Raw genomic sequence first — 19,729 nt, 5'->3', positions numbered from 1 at the left:
TGGATCTGATGCCCTCTCAGGACTTGCCCTTGCTTCTTTGTATTAATTTCCACAATGGCTTCCTCAAAAGCAGAACATTGAGTAAGGGAATTTAAACACACACACACACACACACACACACACACACACACACACAGAGAGAGAGAGAGAGAGAGAGAGAGAGAGAGAGAGAGAGAGAGAGAGACAGAGAGAGACAGAGAGAGACAGAGAGAGAGAGAGAGAGAGAGAGAGAAAGAGAGAGAGAGAAATTCCCAAAAGTTGCTTCAATAGATTTTGATTCTTCTCAATAAGAAAAGAGTGAGTTTACATTTCCTGCTTGACTGTTAGACTAAGTACTAGTGAGCAGTCTTTATGTTGGGCCGGGTACTAGGGAGCAGGCCATGTGTTGGGCCGGGTACTAGGGAGCAGGCTATGTGTTAGGCTGGGTACTAGGGAGCAGGCTATGTGTTGGGCCGGGTACTAGGGAGCAGGCTATGTGTTAGGCCGGGTACTAGGGAGCAGGCTATGTGTTGGGCCGGGTACTAGGGAGCAGGCTGCAGTGTCCTACCTGAACCACAGGCTGTGAAGAAAGGTGTCTGTGGATATGAGGAAGGCTGCAGAGCAGGATAAAGTTCTTTGTTTAATGGGTCTTTTTTTTTTTTCTTTCAAAATAGGACAGATGCCAAGAATAATGAAGTGTCCTTTTCTCAAATTAAGTAAGTCTCTGAGTTACAAACTTATTTTAAGATTCTCAGTCCCCCAGTCTGTTCAGTGACTATCTATAGCATTTTTTTTTGATAGAAAAATAGCTGTCATTTCCCCTGATTGACAGATTGGCCACAGCCATATGGACGTTCTTGCTGTTTTCTGCAAGGAGTCTTTGTTTTACTAAGTTTACCTGAAGCTCCCTTTATTTTGTCTCCCACCCCATGGTCTTCAGTTTTACCAATAAACAGGGTTCTGTGTGTGTGTGGTGTGTACATATGCATCCTCATGTGTGCTCAGAGGCCAGAGAGGATGTTGGGTATCTTACTTCTTATCTACGATTGCTCAGTTCACTTGAGACAGGGTTCCTGCTAAATTCAGAGCAGTGCTGGCAGCCAGCAAGCCTCAGTCATCCTCCTGAGCACTGGAATTACAGGTGCATGTGGCCACACCAGTTTTCATATGTGGGTGCTGAGGCATTGGAACTCAGGTCCTGGGTCCTGGAGCTTGAGCACTTAGCGCTCTGGCCTACTGAGCTGTCTCCACAGCACCGTCCCCTTCAGTAAATAATTGTCGGTTTTCAAAAATGAGTAGTTATCAAGCCACATGTGTGGTCAGATGTAGAATAGGTCCGCTTTCCTGGTTCACATTTCAGTGTTTTTAAAATAACATTACATTAATCTCTAGCCCCCCCCTCACTGTGGCTGGCTTTGTTCTTTTGAGTTGATGTTTACTTCCAGAATGAGCACATCGTTCTAATGGCTCTTTTTTTCTTTTTCTTTCCTATGATGAAGACCTAAAAAGTGAGTAGCTTCATTTTAAAGCTTCCTTTTTTTTTTCTGTTTTGAGTATAAACTTGATTAAATGAGAAATAAGCAAACAAACAAACCAACCCCCCCTCCCCCCCAACAATTGCCTTTTGTTTTTCTAGATCCAAGTTAATCCGAGTGGAGAACTTTGAGGCCTACTTTAAGAAACAGCAAGCTGACTCTAACTGTGGGTTTGCAGAGGAATATGAGGTATGTGGTTGTTAACTGTGTTTTCTGCCAGTCTGTCTCATGGTGAAGCTTTGGGTGAGAGGGGAGAGAAGATTGTGTCTGACCCTCTGGGGCACACTGCTGTTGGCTGGGAAGCTCCACATGGACCTTTACTTCTGGTGGAATTTGTGTTTAATCTTGTAGATACCTGAGGATTATCCAGAGAGAGACAGAGATGGTTGGCTGAAGCTAGGGGATTATTAACTAGTACCTAATAGGCTATATGAGCAGGAAAGAAGCCAGATGGGCCATTCAGAGGTCTGGGTCTGGGCAGCTGTGGGGTCAGAGCTGCCTTGCGAGGATTATTGGAACCCTGGGTTAAGAGTTTGTCAGTCTCTTGCCTTCTAGATTGTGCTACCTCAAACTAGCCCAGGGAACTGTCATATACACAGAAGGTGCATGCATGCTTGTCCCCGCATGATGTGCCTGCTGCTGTCTGCCTTTGCACTCCTGCAATCTTGCCCACAGCTCCATCACAATCCATCCTCATTCTGACCCCCCCCCCCCCCCCCAGATCTCATGGGAGGACTCGGTCTCTGGCTATGTTGCGTTTGTCCTTATACTGCCTGATTCCATCTGTGGCCTTTGTTGTCAGGCTTGGGACTCCTGACCACACCTCCCCCCTAGGCTTCCAGCCCCTAGGGGGCAAGAATCATCCTTTCTCTTTCACTGTCCCCTAAGCTCTTGTCTCAAGTACTGCTCTAGCTAAGTGCCATACAGTGCATAGTGGAAGACAACAAACTTACTGTCTCACTGTTCTAGAAGCAGGAAGCTCCAAATTAAGTGTCTGCAGGACCTGCTCCCCCTTAGCCGCTAGGGGTGATCCTTCCATGCATCCCCCAGCTTCTGGAAAGCCCAGTTGTCCTTTGGGGGAAACATGGCTTCGTCTGCATCATCACCACCATGAGGTGTTTCCTCTTGTGTGTCTCTGTCTTTATACCCACACTATAATGACATTACCCATATCAGGTGTAAGGTCCCACCCCATTCCAGTGCGACTTCCACCTGATTGAATCTTCCATGGCTATATCCTGTAAGAGCCTACTTGCAGGTATTGGAGGTTAGCTGTTCAATGCCTCTTTCTATTTCGCTGTAGTTAACATGTTTTACCTCTGCATTTCTACTTTGACTATACCCCATGCTCTGATTAAGTATACAACTCACTTGTGTTTTGTTTTTTTTTTTTTCCCCAGGATCTGAAGCTGATTGGAATAAGTTTACCTAAATACACAGCTGAAATAGCTGAAAACAGAGGGAAGAACCGCTACAACAATGTCCTGCCCTGTGAGTGGTTTGATTCCTTTCGTCTTTCTTTGTCCCTGGCTACCACATTGTGAACAGCAGAGGGATGAGAATCAGTGATACCCACCCGGTATCTCCACCACCACTCAGCACCAGATATTCTCACAGTCGTCAACCCTGTATGAGCCAAGTACTCTATGAGGGGATGGCACATTTAGTTTAATCCTTACGTCCTCGGCTTATAGAGTAGGTGGTTAGAACATTCATCCTGTGTGTGAAGAATACAAGGCACCATGTTAGATGACATTCTCAGGAGGTCACATTCTTACTCTAGTTTGGATTGTTCTAGATGAAAGGGGCAGCAGGAGGAACAGGTCCCTTGTCACACTCTCTCCTTGTTAGGTGTGTTCCACAGCGAACTAGCAGTCACACTGGGTTCTTTCATGCTTTGGGGAATTGCTCAAGTTTGTACGTGGCTGATTGGCTTTGACTGTCAACTTGTTCAGTCTAGAATCACGTGGGAAGGGAGTCTTAGGAATTATCTAGACCAGGTTGGCCCATGAGGTATCTTTGGGGCATTATTTTGAGTTTTAATTAATAGGAGAAGGCCTAATGAGCAATACCATTCTGTAGGCAGAGGGTTCTGAACAATCTAAGAGAGAACGCTTGCTGAGAGAGCAGGCAAGCAAAGGTCTACGTGTTAGCTTTCTGCGGGAGTGTGGACATGATGCTTTAATCATGCCTTGCCTTCCTCATGATGGCATGATTTGGAATTGTAAGCTACATAAACCCTCTCTGTGCTGCCTTGAGTCAAGGTGTTTGGGAGCTGGAGCTGTCCTTGGTGCTACTACCCATGACTTGTCTTGACATTTGGATTTTCTTTAGTTATTTTCACTTCTGGAGTTGCGCACACTTGTATGTATGCTCTCTAAATGAGAATGACGTTTAGAAAACATAAGACATTTGTATTTCAGATTCCTCCATTTATGGTAGTTTTACTCATTCAGTTTAGGTCGACACTGGGGTTACCTTTCTCAATTGCTCTGTCTTATTTTTTTTTTTTAAATAATTTTTTATACAGTATATTCTGATCCCACTTTTCTCTCCCTCATATCCCCTCAGATCTTCCCCACCTCCTCGCTCATTCATTTTTGAGACGTGGATCTTGCTGAATCAAGTAGATTAGCTGGCCATCGAGCCCCAAGGAAACTCCTGTTTCTCCCTCTCCAGTGCAGGGATTATAGGTGTGCACTGGAGGTAGTAGGGTTTGAACCTGGGTCCTCATGGCTTGTATGGCAAGCATTTTACTGATGGAGCTCTTTATAACTCTAAATTTAGAACTTTATCTGTCTTTCATTAATCCATCCATCCATCCATCCATCCATCTATCAAACACAGAACTGTCTGTCTATTATCTGTCTATCCATCCATCCATCTTTAACTTATTGGTTGTCTATATGTATGGCTGTGGCTGTGCTATGGCATATGTGTGGAGGTCAGAGAACAATCTCTCCTTTCATCATGTGGGCCTTGGAGTCAAACCATCAGGTTTGGCAGCAAACACCTTAAATGGCCTAGCCATCTCACCAGTCCAGTAACAACTTTTTAAGGCTGTGGGAGACAGGTTAACTTGGATGTCTTCTTTGCCATAGTAGAATAGGCTCTGAGTTCAAATTCTGTCTGCTCCCAGATAGAACTCTGTTCCCCCGGTAGAAACTTCTGATTTCCTTATCTTGAAAGCTTGTGGGATGGTTTTGTGGTGTGGCTATGGTTGCTTAGCACCTGTCCGGCTCAGAGCAGATGCCCAAGGCTGCTGGGGTGAGGGCTTCTTTAGTCTAAGAAGGTAAGAATGTAGGCCTGGCTGTCTGGCTGCCTAGGTTTCCAATCCTAGTTCTCCAAAGGCTGTCAGGCATCTTCTCTGTACCACCATCGAAGCCCGTCGTGGGGATCAGATGAGATCGTGAATGTAAGATGTGAGGCACCGTGGCAGCCATGGGCTGCTGGCTTGTACTTCTAAAATTTTCCTGTGTATGACGTGGAATGAGGATTTTTTCTTTCTTTTAATGCCACAGATGATATTTCTCGAGTCAAACTTTCAGTCCAGACCCATTCGACAGACGACTACATCAATGCCAACTATATGCCTGTAAGTGGGTGGCTGCTCTCATGGCCTGGGGTTCCTCTGAATAGGAGCGCGTCTGTCTGTGCCTTTGATGGTGACTGAGCTGTCTATTTCTAGGGCTACCATTCCAAGAGAGATTTCATTGCCACACAAGGACCTTTACCCAACACTTTGAAAGATTTTTGGCGTATGGTTTGGGAGAAAAACGTGTATGCCATTGTTATGTTGACCAAATGCGTGGAGCAGGGGAGGGTAAGTGTCTTTTGAAAAATCATAAATTAATTTTTATCGTGGTAGAGGAGATCTTGAAGTCCATCTGTCTTTTAAAAATCCTTCTTCCCAAACATTAATACTTTCATCCAAAAAAAAAAAAAAAATGTTCTGTATTTTTAGCTTTTAGAGAGAAGATTTTAAAAGAAAAGCTTGAGAAACTTTTTTATTATGTTTCTCTGTGGGCTCATATTAATGTCTGTGATTGGATCTGTGGAGTTAGTGAGTGAATGGACCTGGGTTAGTTCAGTGGCCACTGCGGGCCTAGGGGGAGGTACCAGAGACCACGCAGTTCTGCTGTCGTCAGCTCTGTGCCTGTAAAGCCTCGCTGTGTGGTCTCTAAGCAACCAACTCCTAAATCTCTGATTTTCAGACTTAGTTTTTAACATTAAAAACATTTTCAGACTTATCTCTATGTGTGTCTCAGCGGCCCCCTCTCTTCCTGTGTGGCCTGGAACCAATCTGCCATTTTTGTCACAGAAAGGAGGATCTGTCCTGGGAATAAAAATCTCATATTTCCTTAAATAGAGATGAGTTGAAAAAACACATGCTAAATTAAAAAACTGTGTACCTGAAGAATGAGAATTAATATTACTTTTTGGAGAGTTGTTAACTACTGTTATTATTTAGTGTTGGGGATTAGATGCAGGGCCTTGGCTGAGTCCATGCTAAGCGTGTCTCGGTGCGCCGTGCTTTGCCGCTGAGCAATATCCCAGCTATTAGTGGTTTATATTTTCTTGTTGTTTGTTTTGCTTTGTTTGTTTGTTTTTTGAGACAGGGCTTCACTCTTAGCCTAGGTTGGACTTGAAGTTAGAGCAATATTCCTGCTTCAGGCTCCTAAAGAATGAGATTATTGGCATGCTCTCCTATGCCTAGAATAAAGTATTCATTTTCTCTCTCTCCCTCCCATCCTCCCTCCAAGTGTAGATTCCCTTCTTGAGTCCCTAAGTCAGTGATTCCCACACTGTCTGTCCACCACGTCTGCGGGGTGTTTCTGTCTCAGTGTTCCTTGTTAATTGAGAAGGGTTCCCACAGCTCGAAGGTGAGCCGCTGGTGGCCAGGTGTTCTCCCTGAGTGCTGCTGTCCCAGGTGGTAACTGGAACCTGTTGGACATCATTCCTTAAAATTGATTTTTATCATATTGTGGCTATGATGTGTATATGTGTGTGTGTGAGTGTATATGTCACAGGAAATAAATGGTCAGATACATGGTCCGTGTGATGTTTCTGGAAATGGCATGTGAGTACTGGACTCAGGTCTATAGACTTGCACAGCAAGTGATTTACCTGCTGAACTGCCTCACAGACCCACATCATTTCTCTTAAAGACTCACCTATGCTATTTTGAGTTGTTAGTACACGTGTGTATCTTTGTGTTTGGGTCAAACAGACTCTGCTAAGTGACTGATCAGTCCCCCATGACAGTTTCATGACTTCTTTTTCCTTGAGAGGCTTTGATGATGGTGAGTGTGTGATCTGACTTTTCATAAAACCAAACCTGTGTTCTAGACCAAATGTGAGGAGTACTGGCCTTCCAAGCAGGCTCAGGACTACGGGGACATAACTGTGGCAATGACATCAGAAGTTGTTCTTCCGGAATGGACTATCAGAGATTTTGTGGTGAAAAATGTAAGTCAAGATTGATCTGAGAAAATCAATGGGTATTAATATTGAGAATCACTAATATTTGATGCATGAGAAAATCATTTTTGCTTCTTGTATTTATTTCACAGTTAAAGCGCCCATATCTACATGCTCTCTCAGGAGCCCCTAGCTTTACTTTCTTGAGGGGACTTTTGTGTCCTTCCTGAAGAAGTGAGTCTTATGAGCATAGCCGTGCCAGCGACACTTTCCTTTCCAGGAAGCCTTTGGGTCATCTGGCTGGGGTGGCATGGGGTGGGGGTGCTGACTGCTAGGAACAGTTCGTATTGATTCAAGGATTCTGATTCTAGGACATATGCAGTGGCCTCCTTTCCCCCATAAATTACAAAACCAAATCCAGTTAAATCACACAGACATTATAGGAAGCGGAGTCTATTTTTCTTTTCTGAAGAGTGTTTGAAAGCAGAGAAAGTATCCTGAGCCAACAGTAACATCAACTGAGTGTGCAAACGAATCTAACGTTTTCCAGCTCTCATTGAAGGCCTAACATGTTATCTCTTTTGATCTGGTGAGCTCAAGTGTGAGACTCTGATATGAAAGTCATGATGTGGAGTTCAGGAATGGTCAGCACTGTTTATTTTCACAAGATTGTTTATTTAGAAGGAAAATCTCCTTTAAGAGATTGAGTAAGCTCTGTGTTCGCTTCCATTTCTCTTGAATATATGTCTGGTGTCTTCTACCTTATTATTATTAGATGTTCTTTGATGTTTTCATACATGCTCACAGTACATTTAGGCCACACTGTCAGGATTTGTGGTGGTTGAACAGTTTGGAAGCCACATGCATAGCTTCTGCAGAATGGATGACTACACTCCGACTATGTGCATACCGTGTCACCATTGAGCTTGTAAATACCATACATGGAGCCGACTGCTACGTCATTCAGCCTTTTCACCCCTGCTACGTCATTCAGCTGTGAATTCAACCAACCTGGATTAAACATATTCAGCATAAAAATTGTGCTTGTATTTAACATGCACATTTAGGCTCACCATTCCCTAAGGCATACAGTATAACAACTAATTAAAATATACTAGGTAATATCAATAGTTTAGAAATGATCTGAAGTATAACCACATGTTGTTGGCTGGCAAGGGGTGTGTTCTGAGGAATGCGTCTGTGTGAACATCTTGGACTGTGCTTACCCAAACCTGGTTAGTATAGCTTACTCTGCACCTGGGCTGTGTAGGGTATACTGTCATATATGTCTATATGACTGGGCACAGGAGTGTGTGTGCAGGTTGGATGCACATATGCTTGTATTATTTTGGGATCCCAAGCATGCACAGATTTTCCTGAGATCAATCCATACGGATCCTGAGAAGATGTGAAAAGGTAGTGTCAATGATATATACTAGATGAAGTTTTGAGAGAGTGTCTTGCTAGGTAGCCCAGGCTGGCCTTAAACTCATAAACCTCTGCCTCCGGTTTGCCTTGGAATTCCGGTTTGTGTGGCCATGCCTAGCTTAGCCTTTATGTAACTGTGTATGACAGAAAAGCCTACATGTAGACTTAGTGGTGTTACATTTTAACAGGACTGATAGACTGGGTTCTAGTTTGTAAGAACGAACCTTAAAGATTCCTGAAGATGTAGGTGAGGCATAGGATACGAAATACTAATTCTTACTAGTTACCAGGTCTTAAAGATTTTGGTCTCAGAAATATTCCAGGTCCTCCTTTGGGGATGTTTAGTACACACTGACATGACCACTTCCATAAGTAAGGTCACAGTCAGTGAGGAACACTTGACATATGTGTGGCTTATTGCAGCAGGCTTTGCCCATTTAAACTGACTGACCTGTCTACCCCCACTTGCCTCTGCTTGGAGTTCACCTTTGTGCATAGAGTTGGCAAAATAAGGAAAACGCTATTGCTCTCATTGCTTTTGTATTAATGAAACTACAGATTCTAGAGATTTCATGGTTCCCACCACAGCCTTTTCTTATTTTAGGCTTATATATAGGCTTCCACATGGCATTTTCTAAAATAGTGGTTTGTAATTATGTGAAATGCATGCACACATTTCCCTTTTATAACAGGAGAACATTACAGATAGAGCTCCATATTTTTTTTTTTGACTACCTCCTTTAGTCTCAGTGCCCCCACCCCCCACCCCCCCACCCATTCCTTCCTCTCTGCCTCCCGGCTCCCTTGCTTCCGTCTCTCTGCTCCCTGTCCCTGCTCTATGCCCCTCTGTTTCTGCTTCCCCCTGCTTTCTGCTCCCTTGCCCTCTGCTTCCTGTCCCCTGACCTTCTGCTCCCTTTGCCTCCTGTACCCCACGTTCCCTGCCCCCTGCTTCCTGCCCCCTGTCCCCTTGTCCCGTGGCTCCTGCTCCCTGCCCCCTGTTCCTTGCCCTCTTTGTGTCTCCTCCTCTCTTCCCTACTCCTCACATCTCATTTTTTCTCTTCAGTAAACCTTTATGATAATATTTCTGATGTTAGTTATCTGCAATGAAGTTTCTCAGTATCCTCTCTCCTATTTCTCAAACACTGAATAATGTAAATGTATTGCTTTTATAATGAATAAAGATTAAAAATTAGCTTCAGTGATGGAGATGCCCATTGCCCCGCTGAGAGGACACATGGTAAGGTCAGGTACAGACAAATGAATATAGTTGAATCAAGGACAGGCAGGGACAGGACTAGCCCTAGGGGACAGAGTTTTGGTAATTATAAGCACATGCTTGGTCTAAGGTAGAATACACACTTTGTAATTGTCTAGTTTTGCTCTAACAGTGTCCACTGTCTCCCGCTTGCCAGATGTTAAAGTAGCAGACTGAGTTTGTATATGTATATGTGTGTATCGTGTGTGTGTGTGTGTGTGTATGTATTTGTGGTGTGTGTAGTGTGTTCTGTTTTTAGACCACTATAGTTCTAAATAGTTGTTTGGTGTTTGCTAGTTGTGTAATAGTACTATATACTATCTAGAGAGCCCAGGACTTAACAGGTGGTTCTTGGCCAACAGGTGTAGACCTCCTGACCATACTTAGGGAAATGGTTTGAGACTTTAAGGCAAGTGCCATTTCCAGGTGGGCTGTAGAATGGGGGCTCATGAAGTTCCCAGGAGGTGCAGGTGTGTGATGTGGGGCTGTTACTGGCTGGTAGCTGAGAACAGAAGTGACCTAAACTCAAAATTGAACTGGGTGTGTTGTCTTCATATAAGGTGAGTATCGGGTGGTCATTCCCAGTTCCTCTGAGCCTCTGCTGCCCATTTTTTTAGTAGAGAAGATGAAGCCCTTCCTTCCTGGGACCATTATGAGGATTTGGTGATGGGAATCAAATGTGCTGTGATTGGAATTTCCTGCCTGGCTGCATGTTTTCTATTTTGTGGCAGTATGGGTTTCAGGCCTGCTTGATTTCACTCACTGTTGTGATTATTGTTAGGTGTCCTGACTCTCTGGATCTTTAACCCATTTTGTCGGCCTCTAGATGCAGAATAGTGAGAGTCATCCTCTGCGGCAGTTCCATTTCACCTCCTGGCCTGACCATGGTGTTCCTGACACTACGGACCTGCTCATCAACTTTCGGTACCTGGTCCGGGATTACATGAAGCAGATTCCTCCTGAGTCACCAATCCTGGTGCATTGCAGGTACACACAGTTGGCGGTGTGTGCATGTGTGACAACTTAAAATGTATGTTTGTGAGCACTCCCACCAAAGCAATGCCCAAGAGGAATTCAATAGGCAGCTAGAAATTCAAGAGGGGACTGTCGCCTTAGTCCCTGAGCCATGAGACTGTAGAAACGGGTTGGCAAGCTATATAGCCCATGGGCCAGATAGGGTCTGCTTTATATAGAAAACCTCACTGGAAACCAAGCCACGCCCACTGGCTTACTCATTTGCATTGCTTTTATATTGCATTAGCTCAGTGTGCTCAGCTGAGGGTATTTGCCATCTGGTCATTTACAAAGGGCTGTGCTCATGCCTACAATAGAACAGGAAGAATTTAGCATTAAAGACAAAAGAATGAATTAGAGCAGAGGCCTCATAAAAAGATGCAACTTTGTGTCCTAGGCTATAGGACCCTTTGAGTGGAGAGGAAGTGTAAGAAGGTTAGCAAGATGTTTTGTCTGTGACTTTTAACTCAAGTGAGTGCCCGGACTGGCTTAGAGCTGCAGTTGAGGAGGAGCAATGTCTCAGAGAGTGATAGTGAAGGTGTGGGTACCGATGGGGGGACTGGGAGCTCTGTGGAGAGGCAGCTGATGGTGATGTGCTCATTTCTCTGTCTCCTAGTGCTGGGGTTGGAAGGACGGGCACTTTCATTGCGATCGACCGCCTGATCTATCAGATAGAGAATGAGAACACTGTGGATGTGTACGGTATTGTCTATGATCTTCGGATGCACAGGCCCCTGATGGTTCAGACAGAGGTGAGGCCAGATCTGTGTTTGACACTTCGCCCTTCCCATCTGTCTGTAACAGGTCACGTGGCATCACATGCTGGACTCTTCTACAGCCTTCTTGCTCTTGACTGTGAATTTCAGCTGTAGTTAAATGACCTGGTGCAGCACTACCAATAGAATCACACATGCAGAGAGTGTCAGTACTTATCTTACTGCATCTGATTTTTAAGCAGTCTTCTTTAAAATAAAGAGATTATTTTTATTTTGTGCATGTGGGTGTTTTGCCTACATGTATATCTTTGTATTACATGCATTCAGTTCCCACAGAGGCCAGAAGACATTGAATCCCCTGGAAATGGAGTTACAGGTAGTTGTGAGCTACCAAGTAGGTAGTGGGAATTACATCCAGGTTCTCTGTAAGACTTCTGCAGTGATCTTAACTGCTGAGCCATCTCTCTAGCCCTCAGGTTAATCTTTTTAAGACTCTTGGTTTGGTTTCTAGATTTTAAATTTATAAAATTAGGTTTTAAATTTAATAAATGTATTGTTTATTAAAAACTTATAGGTAGTTTGGTCTTCATTTCTGAGAAGCTCTGACCATGTTTAAGCTAACAGAACAGACTTATCAAACTTTATTGGTAGGAAACAGCGCATTGCCACTGAAGCAGAAAGGTGGCAACTTATGTGTACCCAGCCTTGCAGATGTGAAAGAACACTGGTTGTCAGAGCTACTCAGGATGACTGAGCAGAAAATGTGTGCTCAGTATGTACTGTAATGGGTGTGAAGCTGTTGGATTTGCCCTTCCTGAAGTGTCCCTTGTAAGCTTTGAATCTGAGGCATGTTCTTATCAGAGCGTGTCAGGAAGTGGCTTCCAGGGGTGGAGATTCCCAGACCAAGATGAGAGCAGAATAATCATCTTGTCTCCAGCTGCTACTCTGGACCAATTTAGAACCTTACGACTATGTGCTGTGTCTGAGTCTAGCAGGGTGTGTTAGAGGTCTGGGTACATTGTGTGCTTTTGGGTGAGATGCATGATTGTGGGAGGAAGTGAAAATTTGCTTCCGTGTTAGATTTTCATTTTTCTGCTACAGTTTTATAGTGAGAAGAACAGAAATCTCATTATCAATCTGCGGATTCTTCCCTCATCTCTGCATGTGTGTATGTCTGTGTATGTGTGTCTCTGTGTGTGTGTGTTGCTTTTTCACTTTATTCAGTGATGCTGGTTCTCACAGTCAAACACAGAGCTTGAAAACATGGCTAGTCTAGCTACCTGGCTTGATCTGAGGTCATCCCCTCTTCTGAGGCCACACCCACTCAGCATTCCCATGGTTTGTGGATCTGCTGTTTAGCCCTGCTGCTCTGTGGCAAATGCTTTAACCGCTGAGCCACCTCTCCAGACTCCTGATCACTTTTTCATATTTCAGAACTAATACATTAAAAATTAACACTATAGGACTGCACAGAATGTATTTTTCCCCCCCTTTTATTTCTCTAACCTTACTCTCTAGACTCTAGGACCTACAGGAAGGCCATAGTTACCTTTAGCTTGTGTAGTGGTTTGGTCTCCCCACCTCCCCAGGCTGATGTGTTTGAACATTTTCTCACCAGACAGAGGCATTGCTTTGAAAGGTCTTGGAACCTTCAGGGAGAAAGAGGATTGCCACGGGTGGGCCTTAAGGCTTCATACCTGGGTTCCACTTCCTGTCTGCCCTCTACTTCCTCTCTGTGGATGCTGTATGACCAGCTGCCCGAGGCTCCTGCCACCTTCCCTTTTCAGCCATGGTGGACTGTATCTTTTCTGCTGCGAGTCTAAAGAAGTTCCCTCTTGTCAGGTTTGGTCACAGCAGCAAGAGATGGAACTGGCCCAGCAGGTGGCGCTATAGAACTCTTTGAATACGCACATGCGTACATCTGTGGACTAGTTTGAAAAATTTGATGCGCTTGTTTATGAGGTTTTCTTCTATGGCACCTAGTCTTTTTTTTTTTTTTTTTTCCTGCATCAGCACATGATTCCTTTATTTAATCAGCGACCTGCAGATTCTGATACACTTGTATTGATTACTTTTTTTGAAAAAAACAAACAAACAAACAAAACAGTTGCTGTGTGGAAGTTTATTTTGCCTCATGGTTTGGGGTACAGTCCGTCACGGTGTGCAGTGTCTCTAACTGTGGCAGCCGCAGGATGACATTGGTCACGTTCTGCTTGCAGTGAGGCAAGAGAGGGATGACTGTCGGTGTTCAACCCCCTTTCCTTCTCATTTGCTGCAACCTTAGTTCTGGATGTGTTGTCCCTTGGCAGGTGACCCCTTTTCTGAATGACCTCCTACTCACCCAGAAGAGTGGCTCCTAGGGGATTCTCAATTTCATCCAGCTGACAATTAAGATTAGTCATCACGCGTCCCTAAAGAGTGGTCTCCATTCAGACCCCCCTGATATCTTTAACCCTTTTCTCTTTAGGGACTTTTCCAGTTTACTCTCACTCCACACGGATTCCTTAACCGTATCTTTTCACCTTATTTTTTCTGCATCTTCATCTCACCCTCTCCAGGTTTCCCATGTTTTCTTGATAGGAAAAAGTGAGAGTGTCCTTTCTGGTTAAGCATCACTGATAAGGAAAAGCTGTGTTGTGTGGTTTTGAATTTTATTAGGATGCTCTTAGATCACGGATGTGTTAATTTGGACATGTGTGCTGCGGGGCAGATTGGGTTTCGGGATGATATCATGGTGATAATTCGTTTAAAAATCTTGTGTTCTCATTCCTGCGGCTGGGGCTTATTCTTCTCTCTCATCTCCTTTTCTACCAGGACCAGTATGTTTTCCTCAATCAGTGTGTTTTGGATATTATCAGAGCCCAGAAAGACTCAAAAGTTGACCTCATCTATCAGAACACAACCGCGATGACAATCTATGAAAACCTCGAGCCAGTGAGCATGTTTGGAAAGACTAATGGTTACATCGCCTAGTTCCAAAGCAAAGCCTTTCTGAAGCTAACCAGACCATCACACCCACAGCGAAGGAGAACGCCCTGACGGGGACATGTTTTCTATGTCTCATTTCTCAGTTCTTTGTTCTGTTCTGTTAGAACTACTTGGAGGGCATAGGGCCGTGCAAGGAAAAACGTGGCAGATAGGCAGTTGGGGCTGTTGGGGGCTGTGGATAGGTGGTGTGTAAATCAGCTGCATTCCTGATTACCAATGGGATGGGTTTGATTTTTGTTTTTTCCTTGAGAATTGTGGAAAACCAGGAAAAGTGAGCTGTTTTGTTTTTCAAACAGGTTTGTTCTCCTCTCTTTCTCCCCCTCCTCTTTCTCTTCCTCCCCTACCTCTCTCTTTTTTAAGACTTTTATATGATTCACATGCTAAAGCGAGGATTATGTTGGGTTGAATATATTTTAAGTATCAGAGGTCTATTTTTACCTACTGTATCTTGGAATCTAGCCGATGGAAATGCATGACTGTGGGTGTTTCTCATGCAGGGAGGGGCACATGGCGCCTTCTTCTGTGTGGGTTTCTATTTGAACATGTGCCTTTTCTGAATTATGCTTCCACAGGCAAAACTCAGTAGATATCTCTATTTTTATATTGAATCTCAGAATTGGAATATACAGAATATTTAAACAGTAGCTTAGTATCAGAGGCTCACCTCCTCAGTAACATTCCTGTTCCCATTCAGTTAGAGGAGGCCTTCTCTGTGGCCCGCCCTTGACACACATTTGTGTTCCACGGTCCTTCTCCCTTTTTTTCTTTTCCCCTCCCAGTTTTCGCCAAAGACTTCTGTTGGTGAGATTTTCATCCCATTGGTTGGGTGAAAACAGAAATTTAAAACTATCACCATGAGACTCTCTGTGGGTGGGGTTGGGGAGGAACAGAGGAATCAACATACCATGGTGTGCACCCCTTCTCATCCCGTCTCCTCCCTTCTCTCATTTCTGTCTTTGGTAAGAAGGATTATTTAAAGGTGCAATATGTGACGTAGTGGTTCACGATGCTCTGGGTTCTTAGTAATGTTTTACTCAGGTTGTCATTTTATGTGTGTTTGTGTCTCTGTGTGTGTGTGTGTATGTGTGTGTTTTATAGTGTGGTGATCTGTGAACATTTCAGTGTGAACTCAGATTAACCCCTTTTCCCCCGAAGTCCACTGGCTTTAGTCTATCTGCAGTGACACACATCAGTATCTACTGTATATATAAATACTAAACTCTTACACCAGTCATTCCTATTGAATAGAGGTGTACAAAGTTTGATTTGTATCAAAGATGTAATTATTATTTTTAAAACCTCTTTTCACTACACTGCTGCTGTAATTACTTTGTAAAGAAAATGTAGATTTTTTTTTTTTGGCTTCAGGTGTGTATTCACCAAGGATTTCAGAATTTATGTGGTTTTATTTTATTGGTACATAATCTGTAAACTTCTCAAGGCATTAACATGCAAGATTTATGTCTTTTATTTTACCTTGTGGCTCAGGTTATATTTGAAGAAGTTTCAAGTTTATTTTCTAGTAGGCAATGAAGTATATATAAGGTCTTATGAAGGAGTCGCCAAGTCCCTGGAGTCCTGTGGCTGTTCCCACAGTAACACATCCTGCTGTACGTTTGGGACTATGGTATCGTGTTGAAGATGAGTGCAGGGTCTTCTGTGAGTGCAGGCCACTGTGGGTCCTGGGGTAACCTGTCTTCTGATGTTCTGCACTCTCTTCTTCGCGTCACCAGCACTTTGATGGCTGACTGGACCTGATCATGAGTATTTGTAGGTAGAGAGGGTGAACCTTGATGTACTGAAAGCCCTGCTGTGGCTCAGCCCTGTAGCGCTGTCTTTTGTACCCCCTTTTCTTTTGTGGTACTGAAAGGATTGAAAGAAGAGGCCATGGCGCTGTCATGCTTTGGGGGAGAATTTTACTTCTCACATGGAAACTGCACTTTTTTTTTTTTTTTTTTTTTTGCTAAATCCTTTGCATTTTGATGTTCATTAGTGTCCAGCCCTACAGAGAATGGGATGGCCAGGGTAGGTTGGGCCTCTTGACTCAACTTCACTGGGGACTTGACGCTGCAGTTGTGAATCAGGGAAGCCATGTTGTCTCCAGGTATGGAATGAAGTTGATCATGGGCTCATTATTTTCAAATCCTCTGTCTGGGCTGCCCACTAGGATGTGCTGACTGTGGGGTGCTATACAGAGGGGCCTGTACTGGCAGTAGTTCTGTGCATCACCTGTACACCTCTTCAGTTTGTTAGGAGCCATTGTAGTGGGTGGTGAGGGGTCCAATTCCATGCAGCACCTATGCCCTGCCTTGACTACCATGGAAAACATGAGGAAAGGACTTGCCCCTAAAATAGTCTTGTAGAAGATTAGAGTCCCTCAAAAAAAATCAAAGCAACATAATCATAAACACACTGTACAAAATTGCAAAACACAGAAACCTTCTCCACTTCTGCCTGTATGGGTCTGGAAAGTCTTTAGGCATCAATCCCAAAAAGCCGTTCCCAGTCCCAGGAGGAAGGCTAGTGGCAGAGAGGTCTGGCGATCCAAATGGGCAGGTCACAAGAAGCTCACCACACCATTCTATGTCTGGAGGCGGACTGTGTGGTGGAGTTTGCATAGCACAGTCATTGGAGAACGAAGATTAATGACAGAGGCTAGGGTTGGGCAGAGGCGTGGGGGAAGGTCCTTCTTACTGTTTGCCGAAGCCCTCAGTGCAACTGTGAACAAAAGTGGAAGAGTCTGGTGACATTGGAACAATGGAGCTCCCTGCTCAGATATGATGGCAGCACCGAGAAAAGCAGCCAGTATGGGACTCACTGTCAGTGAAGGGCTACAGGCTGGTGGCCAACTGCTTTGGAGGACTTGGGTCATTGACTGCTGTCTTCTAGGGAGAAAGACGTCCACCAGAGCTGAATCTAGCAACGGTCGGTCGGCACCAGTGGGACACTTGGTGTCTGTTCTCTGAGGCCACTTTGTGATCTCCAGCCAGACTTTGGCACAATGGACCTGCTGGCTTTGTGCTTTGTGAAGTTGGAGGCTCTGGGGACTGGGGGTGGGGAGGAGGTGGGGGAAGGGTCAACTATGCAGCTGGTTCATTCATACTTGTTTTCTGGGATGGAGAAGCCCGGGTTTTTGTTTTGTGTTTTTTTGTTGTTGTTGTTGTTTTTTTTTTTTTTTTTTTTTTTTTTTTGTTTTTTGTTTTTTGTTTTTTGTTTTTTGTTTTTTTTTTGCAGTGCTTGATTGTGCTTGTTGAGCTAAACAAGTCTGATGACTGAAGTTGATTCACCTCAAAACAAGGTTGGAATTCTGCATTTTTCACATTGCTGTGTAGCAACTGTGTGTTTGACAACTGTAGCTTTTTCTCCCTGGGGCACAGACTAGAAGTGTTGATGTGGACTCTAAACTGTACTTTTCTTGTAACTATTTTGGAATGATGCACATTTCTAATGTCTGTTATACTTGTACAGAGTATTGCTGTTGGTTGCTTTTTTTTTTAAAGGAAAAAAATGGCCTGAAAAACTTTTTTAAAAGACTTACAAATACCAAATATAAAATATGTCAACACATTATGTCTTTGACTGGTTTTTCTTTCCTCCCTCCCTCCCTCCCTCCCTCCCTCCCTCCCTTCCCTCCTCCCTCCCTCCCTTCCTCCCTCCCTTCCTTCCTTCCTTTTTGTCCTCATCCTTCTTTATTTCATGTCTATACCACTTATTGTTTACTTCATTGGTTTGTTATATTTCACCAGGGAATCCCTAACAAGATCATGTTTTCACTGAATTTTCCACGTTGTTTCTTATGGTTAATGTTTCAGATACCACAGACTAGGTGGTTTAAGCCAAAAGATTTATATTTTATAATCTGGAAGCTGGAGATCTGAGATCAAGGGGTGACAGGGACTTCATCCTAGAATGGTTTTCTTCCTGTATACATACGGCCTTTCCTTTACACAGGACTGAGGACCCTAGTGATGCTGGTTATGGTCTTATGCATAGCATCCCATTTTACCTTCTTTACTACTGAGGTCCGTTCACCAAGTACAGTCACATTCTGAGGTATGAATAGTTTATACTTCAAGACATGGCTGCATGAGTGTGTGGGGCTAACTTTGTGGTTCTCAGTTTGGTAGAGAGATGTGCCCACCTTAGGAAGTCCCCAGAATTTTTAGTGGGTCTTCTGTTGAGGTTTCTGGGGAATATTAAAATTGTTGGGATACTGTGACAATTTGAAGGCTCTCAACTTTCCTAATGCTGCAACCCCTTAATACAGTTCCTCATGCTGTGGCGACACCCCCTCCCCCCAATATAGAATTAGTTTTGCTGCTACTTTGTAACTTTAATCTTGCTACTGTGTTTTTTGACGGTCTTAGGTGAACCCCGTGAAAGGGTCGTTTGCCCCCTCCAAGGGAGCCATGACCCACGGATCGAGAACCACTGTGATAATACTTTAATTTTGCCTTCTGTGTCCCCTGATACAAAATGGTTTTGGGGTTGAGATAGGGCCTCATGTAACCTAGGCTTCTAATACTTTTGCCTCCACTTTCTGGGTTCTGGGGATAAGCATGTACTGTCATTCCCAGTACCTTTTTTGAGTCATTTAATGGGAGATGAAATTTCCATGTAATTTCCTTTAGTATGTCCAAGTTGACTGGCTCAAGGGCCGTTTTGTTTATCAGTGTTCTGATTAGGCGAAAGGAACAAACCAGTAATAATGTAGTTACTCCAAACAGGTTTGTTCTCTGATGGCAAAAAGTATTTTCCTTTTGATGTACTGGATGTCCTTGGTACAAGAGTATACCAGTCCAGACATGGAACAGTCAGGGCTCTTCTAACCTGTTCCTTGTGGTCAAGCACTAGGTGCCAGAGAGCTGTAGTTTGTCATGAGAGAGAGGAGCACAGACATGTTTCAAGATTTGGGTCTGCTCAGAAAGGCATGGATTGATGTCTCGCTAAAACCAACCAAGTTTAGGCTTAAGCTTCTGATTGAGAGCCCTTCCCCATGGGTTTGGCCTCTGATACATCAGGTCATCACATCTACTCTCCTGCCTCTGACCCTGGTACTCGCCTGAGGGTAATTTTTGTGTATTAGTTACATTTTTCAGTGTCATGGCAAAAGTATCCAACAAGAAGCAACTTAAACAGAGGAACAGTTCCAGGGGTTATAGTTCATCACAGCAATGGGAGAGGCTGCTGGTTATATTGTATCTGCTGTCTGGAAGCAAAGTATGAGCAGGAAGTGGAGCCAGCTTATAGGCTCTCCTTTGTACTTCCTCCCAAAGGTAACAGCCTTACTACATGGAACCATCGCCCTGGGACCAAGTGTTCCAACACACAAGCTATGGGAGACGTTTCACGTTGAAGCCATATTATTCAGTAAGAAAAAAAAAGATGACAAA

The 19,729-nt window shown here is 43.9% G+C and overlaps 1 protein-coding gene across 1 annotated transcript in view; it reads left to right on the top strand.

Moving 5' to 3' along the window:
- Positions 1 to 17,906, top strand: part of Ptprj (protein tyrosine phosphatase receptor type J) — a 147,652-nt gene extending 129,746 nt beyond the window's left edge. The window contains exons 15-24 of the mRNA XM_034495276.2: positions 654 to 695; positions 1,479 to 1,487; positions 1,616 to 1,703; positions 2,915 to 3,005; positions 5,036 to 5,109; positions 5,203 to 5,337; positions 6,864 to 6,983; positions 10,445 to 10,605; positions 11,249 to 11,384; positions 14,163 to 17,906. Of these exons, the coding sequence (XP_034351167.2) occupies positions 654 to 695; positions 1,479 to 1,487; positions 1,616 to 1,703; positions 2,915 to 3,005; positions 5,036 to 5,109; positions 5,203 to 5,337; positions 6,864 to 6,983; positions 10,445 to 10,605; positions 11,249 to 11,384; positions 14,163 to 14,321 (1,015 nt within the window). The 3' untranslated portion in view covers positions 14,322 to 17,906. The remainder of the gene's footprint in view (positions 1 to 653; positions 696 to 1,478; positions 1,488 to 1,615; positions 1,704 to 2,914; positions 3,006 to 5,035; positions 5,110 to 5,202; positions 5,338 to 6,863; positions 6,984 to 10,444; positions 10,606 to 11,248; positions 11,385 to 14,162) is intronic.
- The last annotated feature ends 1,823 nt before the right edge of the window (positions 17,907 to 19,729 follow it).

The sequence above is a fragment of the Arvicanthis niloticus genome, chromosome 2, assembly GCF_011762505.2.
Source record: "Arvicanthis niloticus isolate mArvNil1 chromosome 2, mArvNil1.pat.X, whole genome shotgun sequence".
In the NCBI taxonomy this organism is placed as follows: domain Eukaryota; kingdom Metazoa; phylum Chordata; class Mammalia; order Rodentia; family Muridae; genus Arvicanthis; species Arvicanthis niloticus.
Note: the sequence above shows the minus strand (reverse complement) of the source record. Positions and strands in the feature narration are given on the sequence as shown.